Source organism: Achroia grisella, unplaced genomic scaffold (assembly GCF_030625045.1).
Source record: "Achroia grisella isolate CSIRO2021 unplaced genomic scaffold, CSIRO_AGI_Agris_v1 utg2671, whole genome shotgun sequence".
Lineage (NCBI taxonomy): Eukaryota > Metazoa > Arthropoda > Insecta > Lepidoptera > Pyralidae > Achroia > Achroia grisella.
The window spans coordinates 1,239,722-1,263,237 of record NW_026712758.1 but is presented as its reverse complement, the minus strand read 5'-3'; the positions used below and the strand labels follow the sequence as shown (position 1 = coordinate 1,263,237).

Sequence of the window (23,516 nt, the reverse complement as noted above, 5' to 3'; positions counted from 1 at the left end):
TTCAATTCAAAATGTATATTTTAACCTGTTTGTATACACATTTTACTTCTTTAGCCTAAAATTTGATTATAAGTTTTCTTACTAGATGACTATAATTTAAAAATTAATTATTAGTAAATTTCAAGTATCAGACCCTCGTGATTTTTAGGTTTTGCATTGATATGTCAGACAGATAGTTTCTCTTTTGGTAATAAACATGTAAGTCATTTATTTGCATTACAGACAGATATAAATAAATAATTAAGCCACAGTGATATTAGCATTGCATTGCACAGGCTGCATTGTAATATGCCTTTTCACATTAATGTTTAACAACAAAAAAATATTATTATACTGTTTTTACAATTATAACTATTATTGTTGTTGATCTTGATGTGATGTAAAGATTATAATAATAAACAACTTGATAAATGATATTCTTTAAATATTAGGAGATAAGTTCATCAGTTTCAACGTCATAAATAACATAACTAAATATAAATAGGAAGCTACGAAATCTGCGAAACATGATTTATTCACAAATGAACGAATTAAATGAAACCGCAGGCATTTATTTAATCTCTGTGTTTATACTTGGTGGCGGCAGTGTTTACGACCGCGAAATAGCATTTGTTGTTTGTTTCATTTTATGTAGTTATCTACTGGCTAATAAACTGTTATAATAGGTATAGATATTAAACATTACGATTGGTTTTATTGGAATGAAAACAAAACATAATTTAAGGTAGTTTCCTGCTACATTTGCCAAGTGGAATCGTTTACTTATCATTTGAATGATTTTTTTTGGAAATTTTAGAACCCGTAGGTAATTTTAACGTATTTACATCTTAATATTTTGATCGCGTAAAGTAGAGATTTTTTACTCATTCTTTTATTATGTAAAATCACAATAGAGTTCTTCTAAGAGGAACTCACAACGTGGTCCAAAAGTGACTCGACTCACCTACAACATATAATAATTTTAAATTTCGCCAATTATTTAAAAAGAATAATTGAAATCTATTCCGTTAATTTCTAAGATCCGGTGGCAAAGAAATTTTTGCTGTTTTTTGTCATAGTGTTTATTTTTAGCTAATTTAATTTTAAATTATTTTTCTTAGCGTGACATTTCAGCCCGAACGATACCTATATTACATGTATCAGATTGAAAAATTTACCCTCCGACGAGCCCTTTCAACTTTTTTCAATCTAATATTTGAGATTCCCGAGTAAATACGTTCAGTCAAGTCTCATTAAAATTATGTAGGAATACATCCCAGCCTGCCAGTAGTCTATTTATAACACGGTATGGTATAAAAAAAAAGATTACAAAATGTAATGTGTCGGTTGAACCGATAGGATTATTTAGAAAGTCACTCAAACTAATTTTGGAACTGATAATTCAAGGCTCTGGAATGCTTTTTATCTATTTTTAAGATATTTAGCAATAACGTGAACGCCGTCATAGAGTGTTGTTTAGGATTTGAATAGAATACTGATTCATTTAATTTATTAGTATACCTAATTATCCAAAGTTCTGTATAATATAACAAACCATTCATATATTATTAAACCAACAAATAATACTTAATTACTTAACTTTATAACAATTCTCGATTGACCAGCTTATTTCAATTTATGATTAATGTTAAGGTGCCTACGACTTCATCCAGAACATGTCAAATTGGCCTCATCAAATTTGAAATTCAATCGAAAATTTATGAGGAAATGTTCAAATGTCGAATATTGCCCTCCGACTCTATGTAGATGCTTTAAAGCCTCTACACCCATCGTAACCTAATGACAAATTTATGAAATAAAAGAATAAATATTACTTTCCTCAAAATAAATACCGTTACTGTTTCATAAAGCGGAAGAATAGAACAGGATTTTAACATGGCTGAGTGCATTAGCAGACTTAATGGATCCTCACTGAGGCATTCCGAAATTTAACGAATGCTAGTATAAAAATAAAATTGAAACAAACGTGCTAACAACTTTTACAGTTGGACACACAAGGATTTTTAGATGTATTTTATATACAGTTGTCTGTATGGTAACAGTTGAATTGGTTGATAAATAATTCTTCCTTGTTAAATATCTTCCTATAACAGTATAGAAAGTTAAGAGTTTAGTTTGTTATGGGAGCTCAATGGGCATTGATGGATCAGTAGCGATACTAGCTAACCATTGTGTGAGGTTTCACGCAGCGTAAACATCAAACGAAAATTAAAGCTGACGGCTTAATGTGCTACACAATACAGCCTGTCGTTTTTCGTATGAGATTATGCTCGTGTTGTCGACTATTTAACTACACCTACTTACATAGTATGTTTACGCGGAGGGTTGCACAATTTCTCAGATTTATTACATCCTACATTTATTAATTTTTTGAGATATTACTTTTCAAGACAAGGCTTTCTTTCCTTATGTTACGGTTTATTACAAAATGGCTCACTAGACCGTATGTGCGAAATGTAACAACGCAATCTCGGTACTTATTCTTTTTATAGAACCTAACCCCGATACTGTAAAAGGGTCCGTTAATCTTTTTATTAGCTTTAAGCAATAAAACGACGTACTAAATAATGTATACAAGGGTACTTTTGTCGAAATCAATCTCCACGGGGCGACTTTGATTGCATTATTTTTTACTAACTGGTTTCACGGTTTTGCCCATATTGGTAAAATAATTTGACTCGTAGTTTATTAATTTGAAAAAGTACATTGCACGCGATTATTGTCAGTTTTATTATACATGTTTTGATATATTTAGACTTTGTAGGTAACTATTAAACTATTTTTAAGATAAAGTAGTATACAATTTATCGCACTAGTTTCTATTGTAAAAAATGTCATTCTTCTAGTTTTAGTCGAGTTCGTTGGATATATCTGGACTCATATTTTTTTCTTTTTGTATATATATAATTTTAGACAGAGTAATCGGGGAGTGATATTTAGATAATAGGGACAATATAGAAGTTACGGACAATGTAGTAAGTTAGCTACGTTAACCCAATTACCGTTAGATACATGTAAAAGTCATGATGATTATATTTTAATTATCAATCAAATTATAATATGTTAAATATAATATGATTAGTCTGTAATATCGAAACGCACAGATCGAAATAATACACAAATTCACAATAATGACGTCTATTTCTCGAAGGTTTATGTCTAAATATAAAACGTTAACTTTATTACGTAAAGGAATTACTGAACATTAAAGATAGTAAAAGGTGAACAAGGTGCAATACAGCAGATTAGCGTTTGTAAATTAAAATATGATCGCAATGAATCCCAGATGAATACAGAATCTCAGCTGTTTAGTATCATGTACAATGAAGTGTGGAGTACAGTAACAATAGAAGTATTTGCTGTTACAATATTGTTACATAATATCTTGCTTACGTCTTGAATAAGGTTTAGAGCTTTATTCACCATTCTAGCTCAATGTGAATTGTTTATACTATTACAGTGTTCATGTTTCGTAGTAAGTGATTATTATCCATCCAAGGGTTAACCACATTCAACATCTCTTGGTTCCTTTGAAAGATAATAACTACTACGACCTAAGCCGGGGTTGTTAGGCAAATAATGACTGCGTAATCATAATTCCCTATTCAAATTTAATATAGGCCACTTCTATTCTATCACGCAAAGGGTAAATGTGTAAATGTCGCCTCCCAATATATTACGCTATCTTTTTATGTATACACGATGTAGGAACTGTCCTCTACCTATAGATATATGTTTATATACATAAAAATGTGGTTATTTTTACTTATTATAAAGTTTTAATCATTTATTGATAATAAATTGTTTTCAGTGAAAAACTCTATTAGAAATACTCTATGTGTACTCTATTAGAAGTACTCTATCTTTGAGTTGGAGTAGCTACTAAGGGGCTATTTTCTAACTATAAAATAGTTAAACAGCAGGTAACTATTATTAAATCTATGGCTCAATGGATACAAAGCTAACATTTAACGTAGATAATTTAATAAGCAAGTTTCTGCTTTCCATTCCAGCTTACGGAATTTCAATACTCCTGAGAGAACCATAAGCTACTGTATGATATTTGAATATATAATATTATGCAGATACAACTTGCATATCTAAAATCCCAATGTATTTACCAGTAGTTTCTTACCAGTATTTTTATGTTAAGAATGTTCGATATATTAGGTAATAGATCCTAAACTGGTCAACTAACAATATGGAATGTATTTTGCTATGAAACTATTAAAAAATGAGTTTCAATATAGATAAATAGAATTTTAAACAAAATGCAAACTTGTTGGTTGCAGATCACTTTACTGTTTGCAGTTCACAAATCTCTCTTTTAAATTGATTGAACACAGAAGTGAACTAGACTAGATTAGTCAAATTATGGGTGATTTATAATTGTGTACAAGTGTAATAATAATAACTGTACCTATATTTAATTTGATTATTAATTTTCATCGGACACGGTGACTCTATCAAAGGTTATAGTTAAGGCACTATATTAAGGTACAGAGAAGAGGTGAAGATCAGGTAAAAAGTAATTTTACAAATTATTTTTAACTAAATAGTAGATAATAATTGAGCATGTACAGTTACTAATGTCGTAGCGAAATGTGAAAGTGATTTTTGTATTTGTTATCTCTTAACATCTAACGGCCTCTACCAATTGTCATAGAATTTAGCATACTATAAATTTAGGTTAAAGAATTGAACAGAGGAAAGAAAACGTTTTTGTCAATCATATAAAAACGCAGTGGCAGTGCAACTATATTCATTTACATGTAATTGACGTAATGGATTAGAAATTTTATCTTACTTTTACATAAAATAAAATCGTCAGAGACCTCAAGTCTCTGTTTGGGTTTTAAGGTGTCACACCAATTCTGGAATTGCAATGCACTTTCCCCATAAGATGTTTTTCAATGGGGTCAATATATACGCTACGCTACACTAAAAGTTAAGTTTGTGAAAATATAAACGCCACAATATATAAATTTGTTATTTAATAAATTAGTATACCTACTAATATATTGGGGCTGTCTTGACGCTTTATTTATTGATGTCATCAGTAGATGACGAATTAAAAATGTATATTGCAGCCATATCGTTGTATACAATTCCATACGTTGAGATTAAATAAGCCTACAGGAACCTAATCGACTAAAAAAACTGCTGGTATATATTTGTCCTTGTATACCTAAGTTAATAAAGGTTTAAGTAAAACGTATTTAGGTAATATCCACGCATTTTGATAACTTTGAAAACTTTCATTATGTTCTTGTTTACAGCAAAATACGTTACTTCAGTTAACTAGAAAACTTTTATTTTTCATTTACTAATTTTCACGAAATTACTTCCTATGAGGATATTACATAAAAATTACTTTGTATATTCTGGAAGCGATAGCGCATTAACAAAGATAAAAAAAACTTTAACTCGCTACAAGTAGGTAAACATCTTATGCATACGCCAGCATTATGGAAGAATCCTGGACTGTTTTATTATATTGATACAGGTGATTCGCACTAGGTGGAATTTCGAATATAATGTATGGAAAAAAATGCAAAATTAAACGTTAACAAGCGTATCATTCTCTTTTATTTATTTCTTACGAAATCACTACAAAGTACATATAGCTTATATAGTTAGATGTTATTTAACTATTATTTTATTTATCTTAGATCTATAGGTATTATCTCCACTAATATAGGAGTAATTGTATTGTACGGTACTGAAGGAAGTTCGGATTATTTCTATTAAACAGTTGTTGTCTGTTATTTTCTTGAGTGTGTTTCATTCAATCTTTACATGGTGACAGTAGTGGGATATGAACCCGTGCGCTTTTGGACAAAACATTGTGTATAAATATTTGTGGGATTGTCTATGTGTCTCTCTACAGATCCAATGAAAATGCTTTGACAATAAAAAATGGGGCATACTTTTACTTTTTTATATAAACAGTGTTATAAAAAATATCAATTGCGAATTAATTACAAATACGATAATATTAGGTTTAGTCAACAATCTCATTTTATTTTAACATGAGTATAATCCTTTCTTCCATTACATGAACAACACGTTCTGCGTTAAATTAAAACGAACAGTGGTGAAAAGGTTACTGTGTTCACATATTTTATAAACCCTTGTCAATGTCGGTACATTCACATAGGATAGGAGACAAGGAAAATGAGCAGCGCGTTCAAGGTTGTTAAACACTTATTTCATATTGAGACAGGCCGGTAATTAGAAGGTGGTTTCGCGTCGTAGTCGGAGTATCTCAGTCATGGCTGGCCACTGACCCACATCCACCGGCCCGACTCCCGTTACGACTTTCAATTTGTTTACAAATAACAAACTGTTTTGGTACATACGACCTGCAGATTCTACTTAAGATCTACACACGTTATTTCTAATAGTAACATTATAAATTACTAGCTGACCCACGCAACTTCATCTGCATCGCACTTACTTGACATTTATCATTATGTTTCGCCCAATTTACATAATATGTTTTTAAATTATAGAGTACATATGATGTATAAGTTGTATTATTGAAAAGTTTAATAAAAATCCGTTTAGTAATTTTTGCGTGAAAGAGTAACAAACATCCTTCCATCCATTCAACCATCCAGACTCACAAACTTTCGATTTTAAAATATTATTTAAGAAACATGAGCATATTATACTATATATTTAATATATTACCACCCGTAACAATAATATAGTTATTATAAATTAATCTTTCAATGCGTTGTAAATTATATAATTTTTAATAATACGCGTCGTCGACGTCGGTCGGTTCTAATTTTAGAGAGCAACATTATATTTATTATAATCTGATGTCAAACCACTGATGGAACACTTTAAATTTTCATAGGAGTAAATCTTAGAATATGAATATTACGTATATATATTTTTATTATTAGTAATAGTCATTTTTAACCAAATACAGTTAAAAATGAGATATTTATTATAATCAAATTCTCATTTTTAGAATATGAATATTACGTTTAGTATTAGTTAACAATATTTAAAAATGAGAACAAATATTTTTATTAGTTAATTAGTTTAGTATGTAGTAAGTATAGACGACCTCGGTGGTCTAGTGGTTTAGCACATCGCTTTACGTCCGATGGTCGCGGGTTCGATTCCTCGCACGCCACAAACATTTGTATTTATGAGTGTGATTGTTTGTATCGGTCTGGGTGTTTTCTATGTAGAATATGTATTTATATATATTTACTAAAAAAAAGTATCCATGTATTCGTATCAGTTATCCAGTACCCATAACACAAGCTTTAGCTAGCTTAACTTGGGTCAAGACGGCGCTGTGTGAATTGTCCTGAGATTATTATTAGTATTATTAATTATTATCAACAAAAATATACAGTAGAAAAGTCTCTCCCAAGATTGAAGTCTTGGGAGAGACTTTTCTACTGTATATTTTTTACATACATGTATATTTATTACAAAAAAATCTCTATAATAGTATCTGTGGCAATGTCACTTACAAAAAGCACTATTTATTGAATTGAGAAACGAACATCCTTTTAAAGTCTCGTGATTAAGTTATTAAAATTTATATAGGTATCAAGATGAATTATGTGATATCACAAAAGATCTTTTATAATTATAGCAATTAAGAGTATAAACACGAAGCCGAGACTATTAGAAGTAAAATTAACAGTTACAAGTGAGCACTGTGGATAATTGTGCAACATTCTTTGACAAGGACCAATTTTGTTGCATTAGTGACACAGTGCACAGTCAGTTGATTCTTATTGCAACGACCGATATTCTGCAACTAATTCGATGCACTTGTTCAATTTAACAAGCTAGTGATGTTTAACCAGTATTTACAATAAATCTGTACGTCGTGGCCAGGCCGTGAATTCAAATCCAGGTGGCATCAAAAATAGCTTCTGTATCAATTTATAAATTATAAATTTACACAGAAGCTATTTTTGGTTTCTCGGATTATAAAATTTATCCGAGAAATTAAAAAAATATCGTCAAACTTAATTTGCGAAAATTAATCCGAGTGTTGGCGGAAAGCCTTTTGGATTCAATTATACCGAGAAAAATGTGGGCATGTCAAGGGTTGTGTTCCTCATAACATCGACAGTTAACATTAATTAACTCATACATTCAGGTAAATCATTTAGTTTAACATTCATGTTATGAAAAATAAAAATATAGAAATGAAACTTACTATTAACACATATATTTATTTGTAAAATAATGTGTTACAATTTTCAAGATACGGACCATAAATTTAAGTATATATACAGAAGTCGTAATATACTTACTATAAGGCTAACTAAACAGTTAGCCTTAAAAAATTAGGTAACCTCCAAGCATCCTGTCAATCATCCTGTATTCAACTCGATGAATGTATAAATAGATTTCGAGATTACTAGCATATAAATAAATAACATAATAAAACTAATTTTGTTTTATTTTATTTACGCCCCATAACAGATCAGAAAGTTTTATTTTTTAAATTTATAGCTAGACACAAAGTGCATTAAATAATGGCATTATCAATTGCTGTTCTTGAAATTCATCCAATTCGGACAAGCGCAGCAATGCAAGCGAAGCATGGATCATACTGTCTTGTTATTACGACATGTTTAAATTTAACAAATGTTTCTTTTTCTTCAAAAATGCTATTGAATACATACATATTGACAAAAGGATTGCATATAAACATCGTTTTCTAAAGAAGCAAAATTTTAGGCAATTTTACTCAATGGATAATAATAAGATCGATTTATCTGCATTTGAAAATACATTACGTTTACAAAAAATACACACTTCTTTCAATTAGTTAAAACTATCAAACCTTACAATCGAGGTAACTACAAATTTCTTTAGAGTTTAAGCTTTGAACGCGAACATAGTAAAATTGAATATGAGGGCTGCTCGCAAATAGATACTCTTATGTGTTGATACACATAAGAGTACCTATCCGTTTCCGTCCAGCCCTCAAGTACACAAAACGCTTGATCGTCGATTGCGTCGAAATTGCGGCAGGGTTGCAGTAGGCCACTCGGTCGCGGAGATACCTAAATCCGCTTATGTGTTAAGCTCTGGGGGATCACCAACGAAATAGGCTCTGATATTACGTCCTCCCGAAACGTTAAGCAGCTAATGTGAAAACGTATTTATTTTAAAAGCAAATAGGCACTTATTTACTTACGCACAATCGAATTGATATGGTTATTGCCTTTCTATATGTTTGTGCAATTAAAACAGTACGTATAGCCTGACACAATCAAGCTTGCCATCCTGTGTTCGTGTAATTGATATTGCGTCGGTACGCAATCTGTTAATTTCTACATGGCCTTTAATTTAACATATCGATGATAGCCGGCTTTGTAATAATAACAGAGAACGTGCCATATCATCAAATTTGAGATGTAGCAATAGCATTAGTGGGCTAAATTGCACCTACCGTCTTGTCATGTGGATGATGAGATTGAAATTGCGCAATAGTAGGTAACACCTGTTATAGCACAGTAACGCGCATTGTATACTATCTATATAACATAAATAGATAGGAATTCAATCTGTGATACAATAACTGTAATACATTTAGGTTGGTAGTTAATTAATTGAATCAAGGCTCAACATAACGATAGATTTCTTATTACCGTAATCAACATGATGACAACCTACTAACGGTTCACTATAGACGCATGGTAACACGATCTTATTAGGATTGTAGAGTTGACCAACTTATTATAGTTATATAACGAGCTATACAAAACTTATTACACCCATATAACGGGCGACTGCGTTAAGCCGGTCAAATCCGTTGAACCGTATAAGCGTAACTATTGAATTAAAAGTTCAAATATTACAGCAGCAGATCACTAACGAATAACAGATTTACTAATCTGAACTAATATTATTAAAATAAAACATAATTCATTTTTTTGATAACCAATCATTTTGCGTGTTCAAAAAATACACTCGTATTTTTTTAAACAAAAGACAACTTATTTCTGGCTATTATTATATATATTGTTCTACACATATAATGCTGACGCGGGCCCCTAGTTTTCTACAAATAATTAATGTAAAGCATTTTCACATTAAAATCTTAACTGAAAATCTTTGCATGAAATATTTAACAAGAATGTTCTTCTATATAGACGCTAAAGATGCTATCAACATTCCATGTCTGCGTTGACATTCTCATTTAGGCACGGAATAAATTAATATATCATTCGATGGCCCCTGTGATATGTTTTGATTTATTTTTTGCTTGTAGGGCTCCCTATAAAAGACTTTTGTACGTGAGCAAAATACAGTTGAACTTGAATTATGTATAAGAAATTGGGTTAATAGATACACAAACCCATATTAAAGTTATGGAGGGCTATGTCGAACTTAGACGCTGTCATGATGGCGAAAGGTCATCAATAGAAATCTAATCCTGAAGATGCCTTGGTTGAGTTTTTTCAATCATCATCAGTGTCTTGCCTTTATCCTGTATTAAACATGTATTATTTTTTCCCATTATTTGCGTCAACCCCAAATAATGGGAAAAAAATAATACATGTTAATGATATAGTGACAATAAATTAATTTGTATAGTAAGTAGCAGCCATGTTTGAAAATAATTATAATTTCAAAACTGAAATTTGTGGTTCAAAGCACTTCGGCAAGAAATTCGGCAGTCCTGAGTCATTCTAGTTCAAGTATTTTCGCTTTCGTTAACCTTATAACGTAACGTCATTAACGAATAACTAATGTTATTGATCAGTAACTTAATATATTTATATCCCGAGGTCGTTTAGTGTCATCGATCTCATATCATCCGACGAAAATATAAATTTAGATTTCGACTGATTGAGCAATCGTGTGGTCGGTATATTCTCAGATATAAGTATTGTGACAATATACTTGTTTCACGGCAATATTTCTCAACATGCGGTTCAAGGGATCTACCTACTTTTGTACATAAAACCGAAATAAATAAGATTGCACTATATTGTTACTAATCCAAGGATGACTACAATTAACGTTGATCACCTCGTTGCTACCAGTATGCAATATTTAACTTTGAGCAATTCTTTAAAATGAGAACTTTGTTGAACTGAAAATGTTTGCTTATAAACATATTATATAGTATTATTAATATAGATTTTTTTTTATATATTAATAATAATGAATAAATGAAGCTGGTTTACATGAAAGGCTTGCTGCAATGGCGCGTGTGAGTGAAATGAATCATTTACTTTCACAGATTACTTATGAAATTTGCAATTTACACGTTATGCGCTATATTTTGCGCAATAGCTGAACTGTGGTGTAGCCGGGCGGCCGGTCGTGAAGACGGCAGCCGGCGAGTACGCTCATTATGTCATAGGCCACTGCAGTCATTAGCCCATACAGACTTGCTTAGTGGCGATGGTTGTAAACATTATTTTTACCTCAAACAAGAGGTCTTCAATTAGATTGTATTTTTAATAAAAAAGATGTTGCTGATATCTTCTCCAACTGTGAAATAATTCAGACTATTCATAACATTGCGTCATCGCGAAAATTGTGAAGGGATTTTAACGAAGCATTATAATTGAGAAGATATTAGCCCAATTAAATCTCTGGGAAACTCGAATACAGGTGGACTCCTTTATTGTCCTTATTCATTCAGATTGACTGATTGATTAACGTGGAGTCAAATTTATACTTCATAATATTATAAAGATTTCTTTATTTGCTGAAAAAGACAACAACTGTAGCCAAGTCTGTAAAAGTATAATATAAGAATCAGTGTTATGAAGCTGACTTTGTAATATAAAAGGTCTATGTCTGAAATTTTATTTTAAACTTCGCTGCTGACATTTTAACAACACAGACACGGTGCGTTAACCGCTCACTCCCTGATATGTCTATAAAGGCTGTACATTGTACGTAATACATACGTATACGGGATGGAACTACTTCTAAACAATTTTAAAGCAATAGTTCAACTACAAATTTAAACGTATTTACCGCATTGTAATTACAGCAGTGTAATAGTCTAAAAATTATGCCATAAACTCTTGGTGGCAAAGAAATGCAAGGGCACGTCGACGACAAAGATGCAAAGGCACGTTATAACCAACGACTCGCTTCATTACTCACCGTATTCTTCTCTCCAGTAGATACGCATAATGATAATCTCAGCTCGACGCCGACTATCTAGGTCACTTGTTATATTTTTCATTCATAAGAACCTGTAAACTAGTTCTGTCAGCATAACTAGATATGATGTAACTATTACTTCTAATATTCCGCAGTATCAACAGATAGCTTCTGGAAAGCGTATAAACCAGTTTGCTATATCACTTTTGTACGTATATCGTATCGAGTTAGGTAGTTTATGTCTTACGACGGTATCGTACCTTTCTCTATAAAAATAGCACACCTGGCAGATTAAACTGAATTAGGTAGCAAGTCACTAACGATTATATAATTCCACACTAACTGACAATATGCTTTTATTTACAACTAGGCCGCAGGATGTCAATTGATGCATGAAACTTTGATGCTAATCAGCATTTCAACCAAAACTGTACGGAAATGCCCAACCCAACGTACATATTTGCAAGTAAAATTCGTTTAACTGTTCCTAGGCTTTGATTGCTTGCTGTCATTTTTCAGCTTCTACTAATTGTAACTGAAAAAACAAAAATAATATATATATATTTTATATAGCTATATAAATATAACGTCTGTTGTAATATCACATTAGAAAGGCTTAAAATAGCTGATAGCTTGCACTCTTGTATGAATCGTTTGTTTTATTTTATAACACTGACAGAATTTTCGCAATAATTTTGACTTAAAATATCTACTGCATTTTAGGTACATTTAGGTAGACATTTACTACATAGATTCACTAGATAGGTATAGGATTACCCTATATAATTAATAAAACATAAAGTCCCATAGATTACATAACATTACAGAACACCTAACAGTCCTCACTTTAAATGTATACCTGTACAACCGTAAAATCAATATACATTATTACCTATGTACAATCTAGATACGTACCTAATTGCTATGCAGAAAACTATTTGCCTAACAAACTGTAGATTATTACCTAATCACTATTTCAATATTGAGTTACGGTAGAAAATCTGTAAACATTCAAGTTTGTTCTCAACGTTCGTTTTGAAAGAACTTGCGTGTGTGACGTATGTACAAATGAATGTTAAAAAATATCTCTTGCAGTTTTCGTTATAGTCAACAAACAATTACTAAATTCTATGGCAATATATTCACTTTCCATAGACTTCATTTTGCCATATTCGACAACATAGACATAGATAGAGCTAGATGACGCATTATAAAAATAAACGAGCTGTGTCTACCTATAAGTACTTAACTACTTAATTTTATGTCGCAAAGACAGTTTACAGATATCGATTAGCGCTATATTGATTAGGAACTATCAAAAGCAAAAAGTTTTTTTTATATTATTAGAATGGCAAACAAGCTGATGGTAAGTGGTAATCGTGGCCTAAAATATACATGGACAGTAATGCGAATATCATGTTCTCATGTATAATAAATGTATTTCTTTCTTTCGTCTTCTCTCTTTCTTCTTTCACGTGTGTGTGTATTCCCTTGTAATTTTACTGCTCTATGTCACCCTTCAACCGAATCATATCTTACAAAACAAGCTGCCTGGCGACTGAAATAGGGGACACTGAGATACCCACCATACGTAAAGTACAAATATGCAGTTGCGACTTCTATATTATATTTATCTATGAGTTTCAAACTCCGGGGATATGCGAGTTTTTGAACATGAATAAAAGGCCTTTAATTAAACCATGCATGCCTCACAGTTTGTTGGAACTGGCACTGAGTCAAACTCAGTTTTACTCGTTTTGTTAGAATAGTTACCGTGGTGTTCATTTAAGTGGAGAAAATACATGTATGTTATTTGACAATTTAGTTTTGTATCAGTAGATTAAATACAGTAACAAAAGGGTATTTTTTTTAACCCGAGCCTAGATAGGCTGCCCCCATTTTTAATCTTGCCAATTTTTATCTACTCCTTTACTGTAATACAATACAATACATAATACATAAAATATTTTACTCAATGCATTTCATTATTAAAAATAAATTTTATGACTATTAAGAATTTAATAATTGCTATGTACACAATATTGTTGTATATATCAGTTATGCAGTTAAAAAGACCAAAACAGCCTTTTTGTCCAATACAGAGTACTTAAATAATGATGTATGGATTTCTCATATTTGAATAACGCAAATAATGGTATAAGCACAAAATGTGTAAAGACTACTTTTCTTTATTAGGGAAAACATATGTTCGTACAACACACTTAGAATTTTTTAATAAATTAATAACATATGAATATGCAACGTAAGCACAATCAACTTTCGTAAGTAAAATCTTCTAAATCGCACGTGGCAATCGTACCGCGTAATGTAATTACCTATACAGTATTATTATAAAGAGAGAAATGCTAATCGAGTGACTGATTCATCAACACAAAGACGATACCACTGAAGCTACACACAAAAAAATTAGAAAGTAACTTTCTTTTGTGACGTAGAGAAGTAAAGCGGAAGAATTTCGACAATTCCATGCTAAAGGGCCTAAAAGAAACGACAGAAATGTGGGCGACGTAAATGCGCAATCTTTATTATTTATATGTAGGTATATTCTAAAGACTTCAGTAAACATTTAATATTAAAAAAGTACTGCATCAACTAATGTACAGCTCTCAACAAATGTCGAAATCATAAGTAACAATATTCTCAGGATTACAGGATTCTCTCTTTGTCCATGGACATAGTACGTGACAACTAGGTACTATACTCGTAATAATTATAATAAAACATATTAAACCCAATAATAATAATTAGTTATATTAAAAAATGTTATATAGCATATTATCACATCTATAAAAGTACATAATAATGATCACAAACCTGAACAAATTCATTACCAAAGTGAAGCTTTCTCGTTTGGAATAATATACTCACCATTATTTATTTAGGTAGCTGCTAACTACTTTATATAATTAATATAAATTTACTTTACGATTTAACTTGCAAGGTTACTTTACATCATACTACTTTTACTTAAACTTAACAGACTTAATTAAGTGATCAATGTACAGTTTACATCAACATAAACATAATTCTTATTCGAGCATAGGTAATTATTATTACATATGACATAATTACTGTGAATAGCCTACTCACGTAATAGCACAAATTAGGTTAAGAAATTTTAATGCTGTTATAAAACTACCATAATCTTTTTTTTAATTAGATTTGAGAATACTTTACGAATTTTCTAATGCTCATGTGTAAATATTATACAACATGTAATGATATTATGTGATTAGAATAAATTATTTTTCATTTATTCTCTGAAATTGTGTAAAAATTTTCAATGGTAAAATTTTCAGTGACAATAATTTCATTTATATATAAAAAAAATGCTATTTAATCTTTCATCCCAATTATGTATATATGCTACTTGCATATACATAATTGAGATTAATAAATATACATATAATACGCAAGATGCATTTATATATTACATATATTTTGTTTATCAGTAATAATCATACCTATTTACAATATTGTTATAAAAATATGCAGACAGAAACTTTACTTCCTGATATTTACTCAGATGTTAATATGTTACTAGTAAAGTAACTGTGGAAAAGGCGCTTGTGAATATGTACCTCCGTATATGTACTTTGTCCTTAATAAAGCGTCCAAGCGAATTTAGCCAACGTAATTTCACGAATAAAACAAGAGACTGCGGATATTTTCGAAGACATAGGTATGTATTTCAGTTACATCTACGAGTACAAGTCACTAGGTAGGTAAATAAAACATTTCCCAGGCAAGCATACCTACAGTAGTTTCCTTTGCATACATCAATCGGATAGCATGTTTTATGTAAAGTAGATATATGTACTCGTAAGTCTGTGTCTCTCGATAGTACTTGAAGTTGGTGTTCATGTACATTCAATTGTCCTGTGAAAGTATGAGTGCCAGACATAGGATAGACGAAATAGACTCACATATTTAATTAAATTTTATTAAACACATATAAAATGTATTATTATTACGAGCCTACATTATTATCATTTTTATTATATAAATGGCGGACATAACGTTTGGTAAACTTGAACTCCCGTTGACGGGAGTATATAAGAGAAGAGGAGAGGGAGAATATATATAAGAGTCTCATAAATCTGAATGGATTTACAAAACTAGATTCTGGTACAATGTTACACAAAATGTAATGTGTATGTATGTGCAATGATTGGAAAGATTTTAAACATAATTGTAATGTTAGCCGATGGAGCTTCTTCCTATAGGACGAGGGTTATTGTCGACCATCTCAGCATATATTTATTCAAAGGTATGTTAACAAAGTAATATATGTATGCTTAACAGATATCTTAATAGATAATATAATTCAATATGCAATGATTTGTGATTAACTATTGACCATAATGAAGAAAATAGGACAGTCGTTTTCCTTTGTTCGAGTTTTTAAAATAACAGAGATAGATTATTTATGGAAAACGAAAGCGCACTTTCCCGCTCGAAATTTTCGTCGGCGACCGAGCGACGTGACGTCACGTTACTCGTACCCAAAGATTACAATTACGTCGATTACTTTGTTAATATCAATTGTTTCGCGCATGCAATCTCACAAACTATTCCTTGAATTTGGTCTTTATTACATTTAAAGTTGTTAATACGCTGGTTACGATTTCATCCAAATAAGTATACATTTTGTTCCTTCAAGCATTGAAGATAGAGGTGATCTCAATAAATATATAATACATAGAAAAATAGGAAGAAAGGGGTTAATTAAAGGCCACTATGGACTCAAGTGTTAGCAATATAGCGTCTCAGGTTTGTCGAGAACAGCAATCGGAACAGAAAAGAAAATAATATGTTATATGAAACAGAGATATTATTTTCTTGTCCTTATTATTCTCATATTTCTAATAACCTAATTAAAAAATTGTATTCGCGATTTTCTGACCTAATTATTATACACTTGACTATATTTAATTAAAAATGTGACTCAACTTTCGAACAAACTTGTTGAAAGGAAGAAATTTGAATGTGAGTATTATGAACCTATTGATGATTGTATTATATTGTTATTAATGTATGATTATAATTTAATTTGATTTATAATTAATAACTCATTTAATAAAATTGTTACTGTTTCATAAATTAAATATACTGTGTAATACCTACTGTTTACATTTTTATTATAAATTTACTTTTTAAATACAAAATAAAATCGTCATGTCTGTGAGCGACCTTTAAGTGTAAACTCTCTTACCATTCAAACTAAATGGCAAATGTGATTGAACTACAAACTGACGCAAAAATGTAATCGCTTAGCAGTTGAGTCACGTTGTATGAATAAGAAGAACCCAGCGAAGAGTATTTATGGAGTGAGTCTTTGGAGACGAATGGGATGAGACTGATGGGTATCAAAACGATTTATGACTATCAATGAGTAAACTGAGCCCATAGCAACGATATATTGACCTTTGAATGTAAAATTTCGAAAAGTATAAAAAGAAACAGGTTTGCAATGTGTTGATACAAAGAGAATTTATACTAATATTTTGAACCTGAAGAAAATGTTTGTTTGTTTGAACACGAATTTAATCTCAGGAATAACTAGTACGAATTTAATTCTAATTAGTATTGAATAGGCCATTTGTCGAAGAAGGCTATGTATATAACATCACGCTACGACTAATAGAAGTAGAGAATCAATTAAAAATGTAAAATAGGACAAAATTATTAATTTTGATTTGGCGGTTTTTTTTTACTTTAATTACGCTGTTAAGTTTAATTTTTGTATTTTAAAATTGGATAATAAATATTATTATTTTATATTAGTTCTTACAAATTATAATTCTTAATATTAAACAACATTTTTTTTATCAAATAGCACAGAAACTGACAGTCTACATGATGGAAAGACAGTCGCTGCATTAGCAGCATAGATTATGTTGTGTTAACTAGATACTCAGTAACATAATAATTGTCTTGCACTGCGTTTGCCGAGAACAGTTGCTATGCCTCTATATCTTACTCCACATCAGGATACAGGTTACAAAACAACCACAGCGGTGTGGTGAAAATTGGGTGAGACATAAGTACTACTACTAGAACTCGGACCACTATACAAAATCGCCCTCTGGTAATATTAATATTATGTTGAATTTATGTTACACATTACCTATATATTTAAAATAAGTTTAAAATCTATGAAAATGAAGGCTAAGTATAAATTCTTGTTATAATGATCTTGGCCTTATCCCAAGTATTAAAGGAAACGAAATATGAGCCTCCTACAGCTGAACAAGAAAATATTACTTCATAATAAAGTTAAAAGCAAATTTTATAGTTAATTAAACTTTCATCTTACACTAAAGGTGTGTTAGGTGTTTTAAGGTATAACAATGTAATAAATTTAAAGCTTCCTGCCGGGCTTACAAACGCAGTCGGTGGGAATAAACTGTCGATAATGATTTGAATATCATGGTAAATAAAGGGAATTGAACGATAAATGAAGGGAATATTATGATGTTATTTCTATATCAATATATAATTGATTATAAGCTGTAGCGATTGCTTATTTTGATGCGTTAATCTCAGAAACTCTCGGAAATAAACTAAGTTTGATTACACAAAATCTAATAAATTTGATAATGCGAGATTCTAAGCTATTCAACTACTAACTGAAAAATATGTTGTAACGCTGGTTAGTAACAAGGAGATTCGGTAGTCGGCGGTGGAACGAAAGAGGCAACTCCTTACAAATTCAGCAGTGAGTGACACAATGGCCACAGGTAATATATTAGAGTAATAGTGCAAGTGTGTGCAGCAAGTGACGAGCTACCTGCTGGGCGAGTGAGCGACCCACTTGAAGCGAATAGTTCGCCGGTAACCCGCCGCGCCGGCTACCAGTGGCTTTCTTATAACAGTTCCACTCCACTCTTATATAATGTGACGCAAAGAGGCGTTTGCTATACGCATGCCGCAATTACAAAACGGGTCAACAATCTTTGTGCGGAACACTGTTAAGCTGTAATCGGATTGCGTTTAACTGTTTAACAAACGTTAAATACAGATTTTCGTAAATTTTGTACATATACCTATCTAAAATCTAATTCGGCTACAATTTTATCAATTACACTAAATCGTACACTTATGTAGGTGAGAGCATCGACACCTAATTTAGGTTCTATAGTCAAACTAAACCGAAAAATTAACAGTTTGAGGTTCAATTTAATTTACGGACTAATTTTTCAAACTTATATATTTAATTGATATTGTATTAAAATTAATATTTAAATAATATTATTTAGTAAGTATTGCATTATATAAATGAGGTCATTTCTTAAATTTTCAATAAAATTTTGGCGACCGACAACATACTTAAACATTAATATGTAGACGTAACTTACCCACCTAACCTGTGTCAGAAGCACGTTATCTAATCCTGCTAATAAGATCAATTAATATGAATTGGCAATGTTTATTTTGATGTTTTAATTTATTGTTGATTAAATTTTTGTCACGCAATCTCGCTGCAAGGCTCTTTATTGAAATACCCGTGCGAAGTCGGGGCGGCTTCTAGTTACAAATAAATAGCCTGCACAAGTTATGTATAACGGTCAATAAAGTTAATGAACGCACTATGATTTTTTGTTAGGTCAAGGTAATATTTATATCGCGTTTATATTAGTTAGGAACCTGCTTGTCAAAATATAAACAAACACAATTGATTAAAATCGTAATTAACGACTTTAATGGTAATAAGCGCTTTAAAATAACTTAACAATTGTCACGACATCGTCACGATATACCTACATAGGAATATTTTTTTTCGTAATTAAAGACTTAAAAAGCCAGATTTACAAATTAAACCATTGTTTTAGAAAATTAACAATTGCTAGAGGAGAGATTTCTATGATATGATGATATGAAAAAGATTGCTATCTGAAATCATGATAGGTATAATTACTTACTTTTTGAAGCCCATAGCTGGCCATCATTCAATGCTGTGATGTAACGCCTCAAGTCTGCTTCACATTGTTTTGGTAGGGGCGTACTGTCAACGATTTCCATCCAATAATGATGATCCATTAAAGTCTTTAGCCACAACATTCGCGATTTGCCTATAGCCACCTCACTGGTCGTTGAGTTCACATTTGCATTCACCACACTCACTAACACCAAAACGATCACTGTAAACATTGTTTTAGAGTTTGATATCATCATATTTGATCCTTTTATGTTGAAAATTATTCTTAAAACTCCCATTTTTAATATAACCAATTTTGTTTATTTCTGCGCAGCCATATCAGGTGTCATCTGAAAACCAAATAACAAATGATAATATATTACAAAAACTATATACTTTTATCAGGTCACTTTTCTATTTAGAGGTCAAAATTTGCTATTTAATATTATTTATAGAACTGAATAACCTTATGTTGTAGTAAACAAAATGGTAATATAGCAATTAACATTGATTAATTTAAAATATTCAGAAACATGCAAGGATATGGGTTAGACAACCAATACAGAAAGAATTTCAGAAACAGTCAAAACCAAAGAATTAAGTTTAAATAGTTGCTAAATTATAGCGGTTTAATTTTACTTCATAACTCTGAAAACAATTAATAAATATTACATCAGAACCTAATAGAATTCTGGTACAAGAGCGAGAGACGAGAGACATGTTACTATTTTTTTGTTTTGTTTGTACGTCCTTTTCGGCAAGGTAAAAAGTCAACCTTGTCAAATTAAAACACTAACACATATATACCATTCTAAAAATTCAATAATTCTAAAAACTATTTATTGGTCACTAATTAACCCATGATAAGTATTTAACTAATAGCTGATAATGAAATAGAATCATGGATACAATTTGATATGGTTACGTTTTTATTCCAGAGTTCTGTCATTAATTTTCATCGTTATACAACCGCGATATCAGTACTGTGATTGAATTTACGTCATTGTACCTATAGAATAACCAGACACAAGCTAAAAGAAAATTGAAAATTGTAAACACAATATAGTTTTTACATTAGTCGTAGTAGACAGTATATACATAATAACCGCCAAATGTCATCGCGTAGTGAAAGTGAAGATAGTTGACGTCGTCAAAGATAATTTTGTCGCCCAGTCTAGTAAATTATAAGTAGGTGGGTAGTATATATATTTTACTTAAGAAGAAAAATTGCATCTTTATTGTTGTAGATATTATTATATCTGTAATGTAACTGATCGATATGTACATGAAGAGAAAACTACTATTGCGGGACTTCATAAAAGTTATACGACCCAAATCAATTATTGTTAAAATTGTTGTCTGTTTGTCTGCGCGTTGGAGCACGTTAATTTCAGAAACAGTTTAACTGATTTGAGTGACTTTTTCACTAATGCATTGTGGGATGATTCACTTAAAATATTGTGTTTGTTTTTTCCAATCAGATTATAAACACAAAATTTATTCGAGTGTGGCGCAAAACTTATTCGAAGGCTCAGCGTCAGCTAGTGTTGCAAATTAACTATAGTTTTTTTACTGTGAATGATTATAACTGCAGCAATTCCTATATACTATTAAACGAATTATCTAAATACGGTTATTTTTGAGGATGGTATTGCGTAATATAAAAAAATACCTTTCAATTGAGAATTTCCATTCCACGAATATTGAGTTATCTCTTCGCCATTAAATTGAACGTATATTGATGGTTGTTTTTACAATCGATAAGGTTTACCGGTTCCATATATATTTTGCTGGTAGGCGGTTTATTTTTTTGTGAAACAAAAGGATCTTAGATCTTGTTTACTTTTTAATTTATATTAATATTCCTGTACAAGTAAATGTATATAAGAATAATTATATTTATTTTTACATATTTGAATTTTTAATTTGCTGTAGTTCTACACTAGGCTTGCAGGCCTGTATTGTAGTAACTAGAGATTTATATTATTTATATGATATATATATATATATTTAATATTATTTACTTGAGTACATGATAACATTTGATGAGATTAAATCAGTTTCTAATCGGATATTAGATTAAATCTGATGTTAGTACAGCGTAACCCTGAGGGGGTTGATGAAATAAGACCAAATATTCTCTAATGTTTCAAAACAGCGACGCAACTTTGCAAGAAAGAGAAAAGTATTGGAAACTCATTAATCAATTAAGAATAAGAAATTGTTGGCGTATCCCAAGTTCATGATCTCGATATCACATTATATATAGTACAGATCTAAAACGTAAATAACCAGTAAAACAATAATTTTATAATCAAAGTATATTATTTCGTCTAATAGTTTCAGTATCATAATATAAATAGTTGTATCTACAAATTATTATTATCATATATGGTACATATATAAGTATCTAAAATATAAGTTGTATGTAACATTTTATAATAAAAAATGAAGCTTTTTATCCCATAAATTACAAATTTTAGAAATTAGACTTGAAAACTAAATCTTCAATGGTTGGTGGGTTTTTCAAGTAATAAATTTTTTTTGTTAATCCAGTATTGTACTGAGCGAGTGATATCTATATGACGAAAGTAATTATTTCAGTTTTTTTAAATCAGTAACTTAGTTAAAAAGAAGTATAGAAAGAAGAGGAGTTTCGAAAACCACCCATAGGCCTACTTTCTGCTATACAGCTCTTTAACAACGAAGATGACGGACAGACGACGATGGTCATGAGGATTTCGGTTTACCTTTTTAATGTCGAATCCTAAAATTTACTTTTAAAAGTTCACTGAAAATGAATATTCATTTAGAATTAGAATTCGGAGCTAATAATAATGTGCATTTTAAATTAACGGATATTTATTTTAATATATTCTTATTTCTAAAGTGCAATACATATTTCAATGACATATATTATAATATAGGTATTTATCCTTAGTAATATTATAAATTCAAAACTGAGTCTCTCTATTTGTTTATATTTTCTTAATTGTCTTAATGGCTGAATGAATCCTAATGAAACTTGACGTAAAGATAGAGTATATCACGAGGACGTCTTTTGATTATTCTTTCTCGCTGGTAATCAGCTAATATATGAGAATACAATACAAATATAGCTATATTTTTAAATTACCACAATTAATCCGCTAAACGATAAACACTCGCATTATTATGACACAATATTTATGGGATTGTGAAATAACAATGTATCTGCTCGGTGTTTACGTTTGGATATCTATTCTTCACACTTTTTTTCATAATTGTGATCGTTTTCGTTACGAACTGTGGACTGGGACGGTAACAAACGAACCCTTTGTCGTTTGGTTTCCAAACACTGCTGTAATTTTATTTTCCCAGGCGATTTATTTAATATTCCTGTTGACATTTCACGCAGAAATCGATTAACGTTGGACGGCTGTTGCTTTTGAATAATGTAGTTTAC

The 23,516-nt window shown here is 30.8% G+C and overlaps 2 protein-coding genes across 2 annotated transcripts in view; both read right to left on the bottom strand.

Moving 5' to 3' along the window:
• Positions 1-23,516, bottom strand: part of LOC131842897 (zinc finger protein 479-like) — a 220,593-nt gene that overhangs the window by 123,828 nt on the left and 73,249 nt on the right. The gene's annotated exons all lie outside the window — the stretch shown is intronic.
• LOC131842900 (nose resistant to fluoxetine protein 6-like) overlaps positions 1-23,516 on the bottom strand; it is a 59,292-nt gene that overhangs the window by 20,949 nt on the left and 14,827 nt on the right. Inside the window, exon 2 of the mRNA XM_059191472.1 lies at positions 20,076-20,421. Within this exon, the coding sequence (XP_059047455.1) occupies positions 20,076-20,370 (295 nt within the window). The 5' untranslated portion in view covers positions 20,371-20,421. The remainder of the gene's footprint in view (positions 1-20,075; positions 20,422-23,516) is intronic.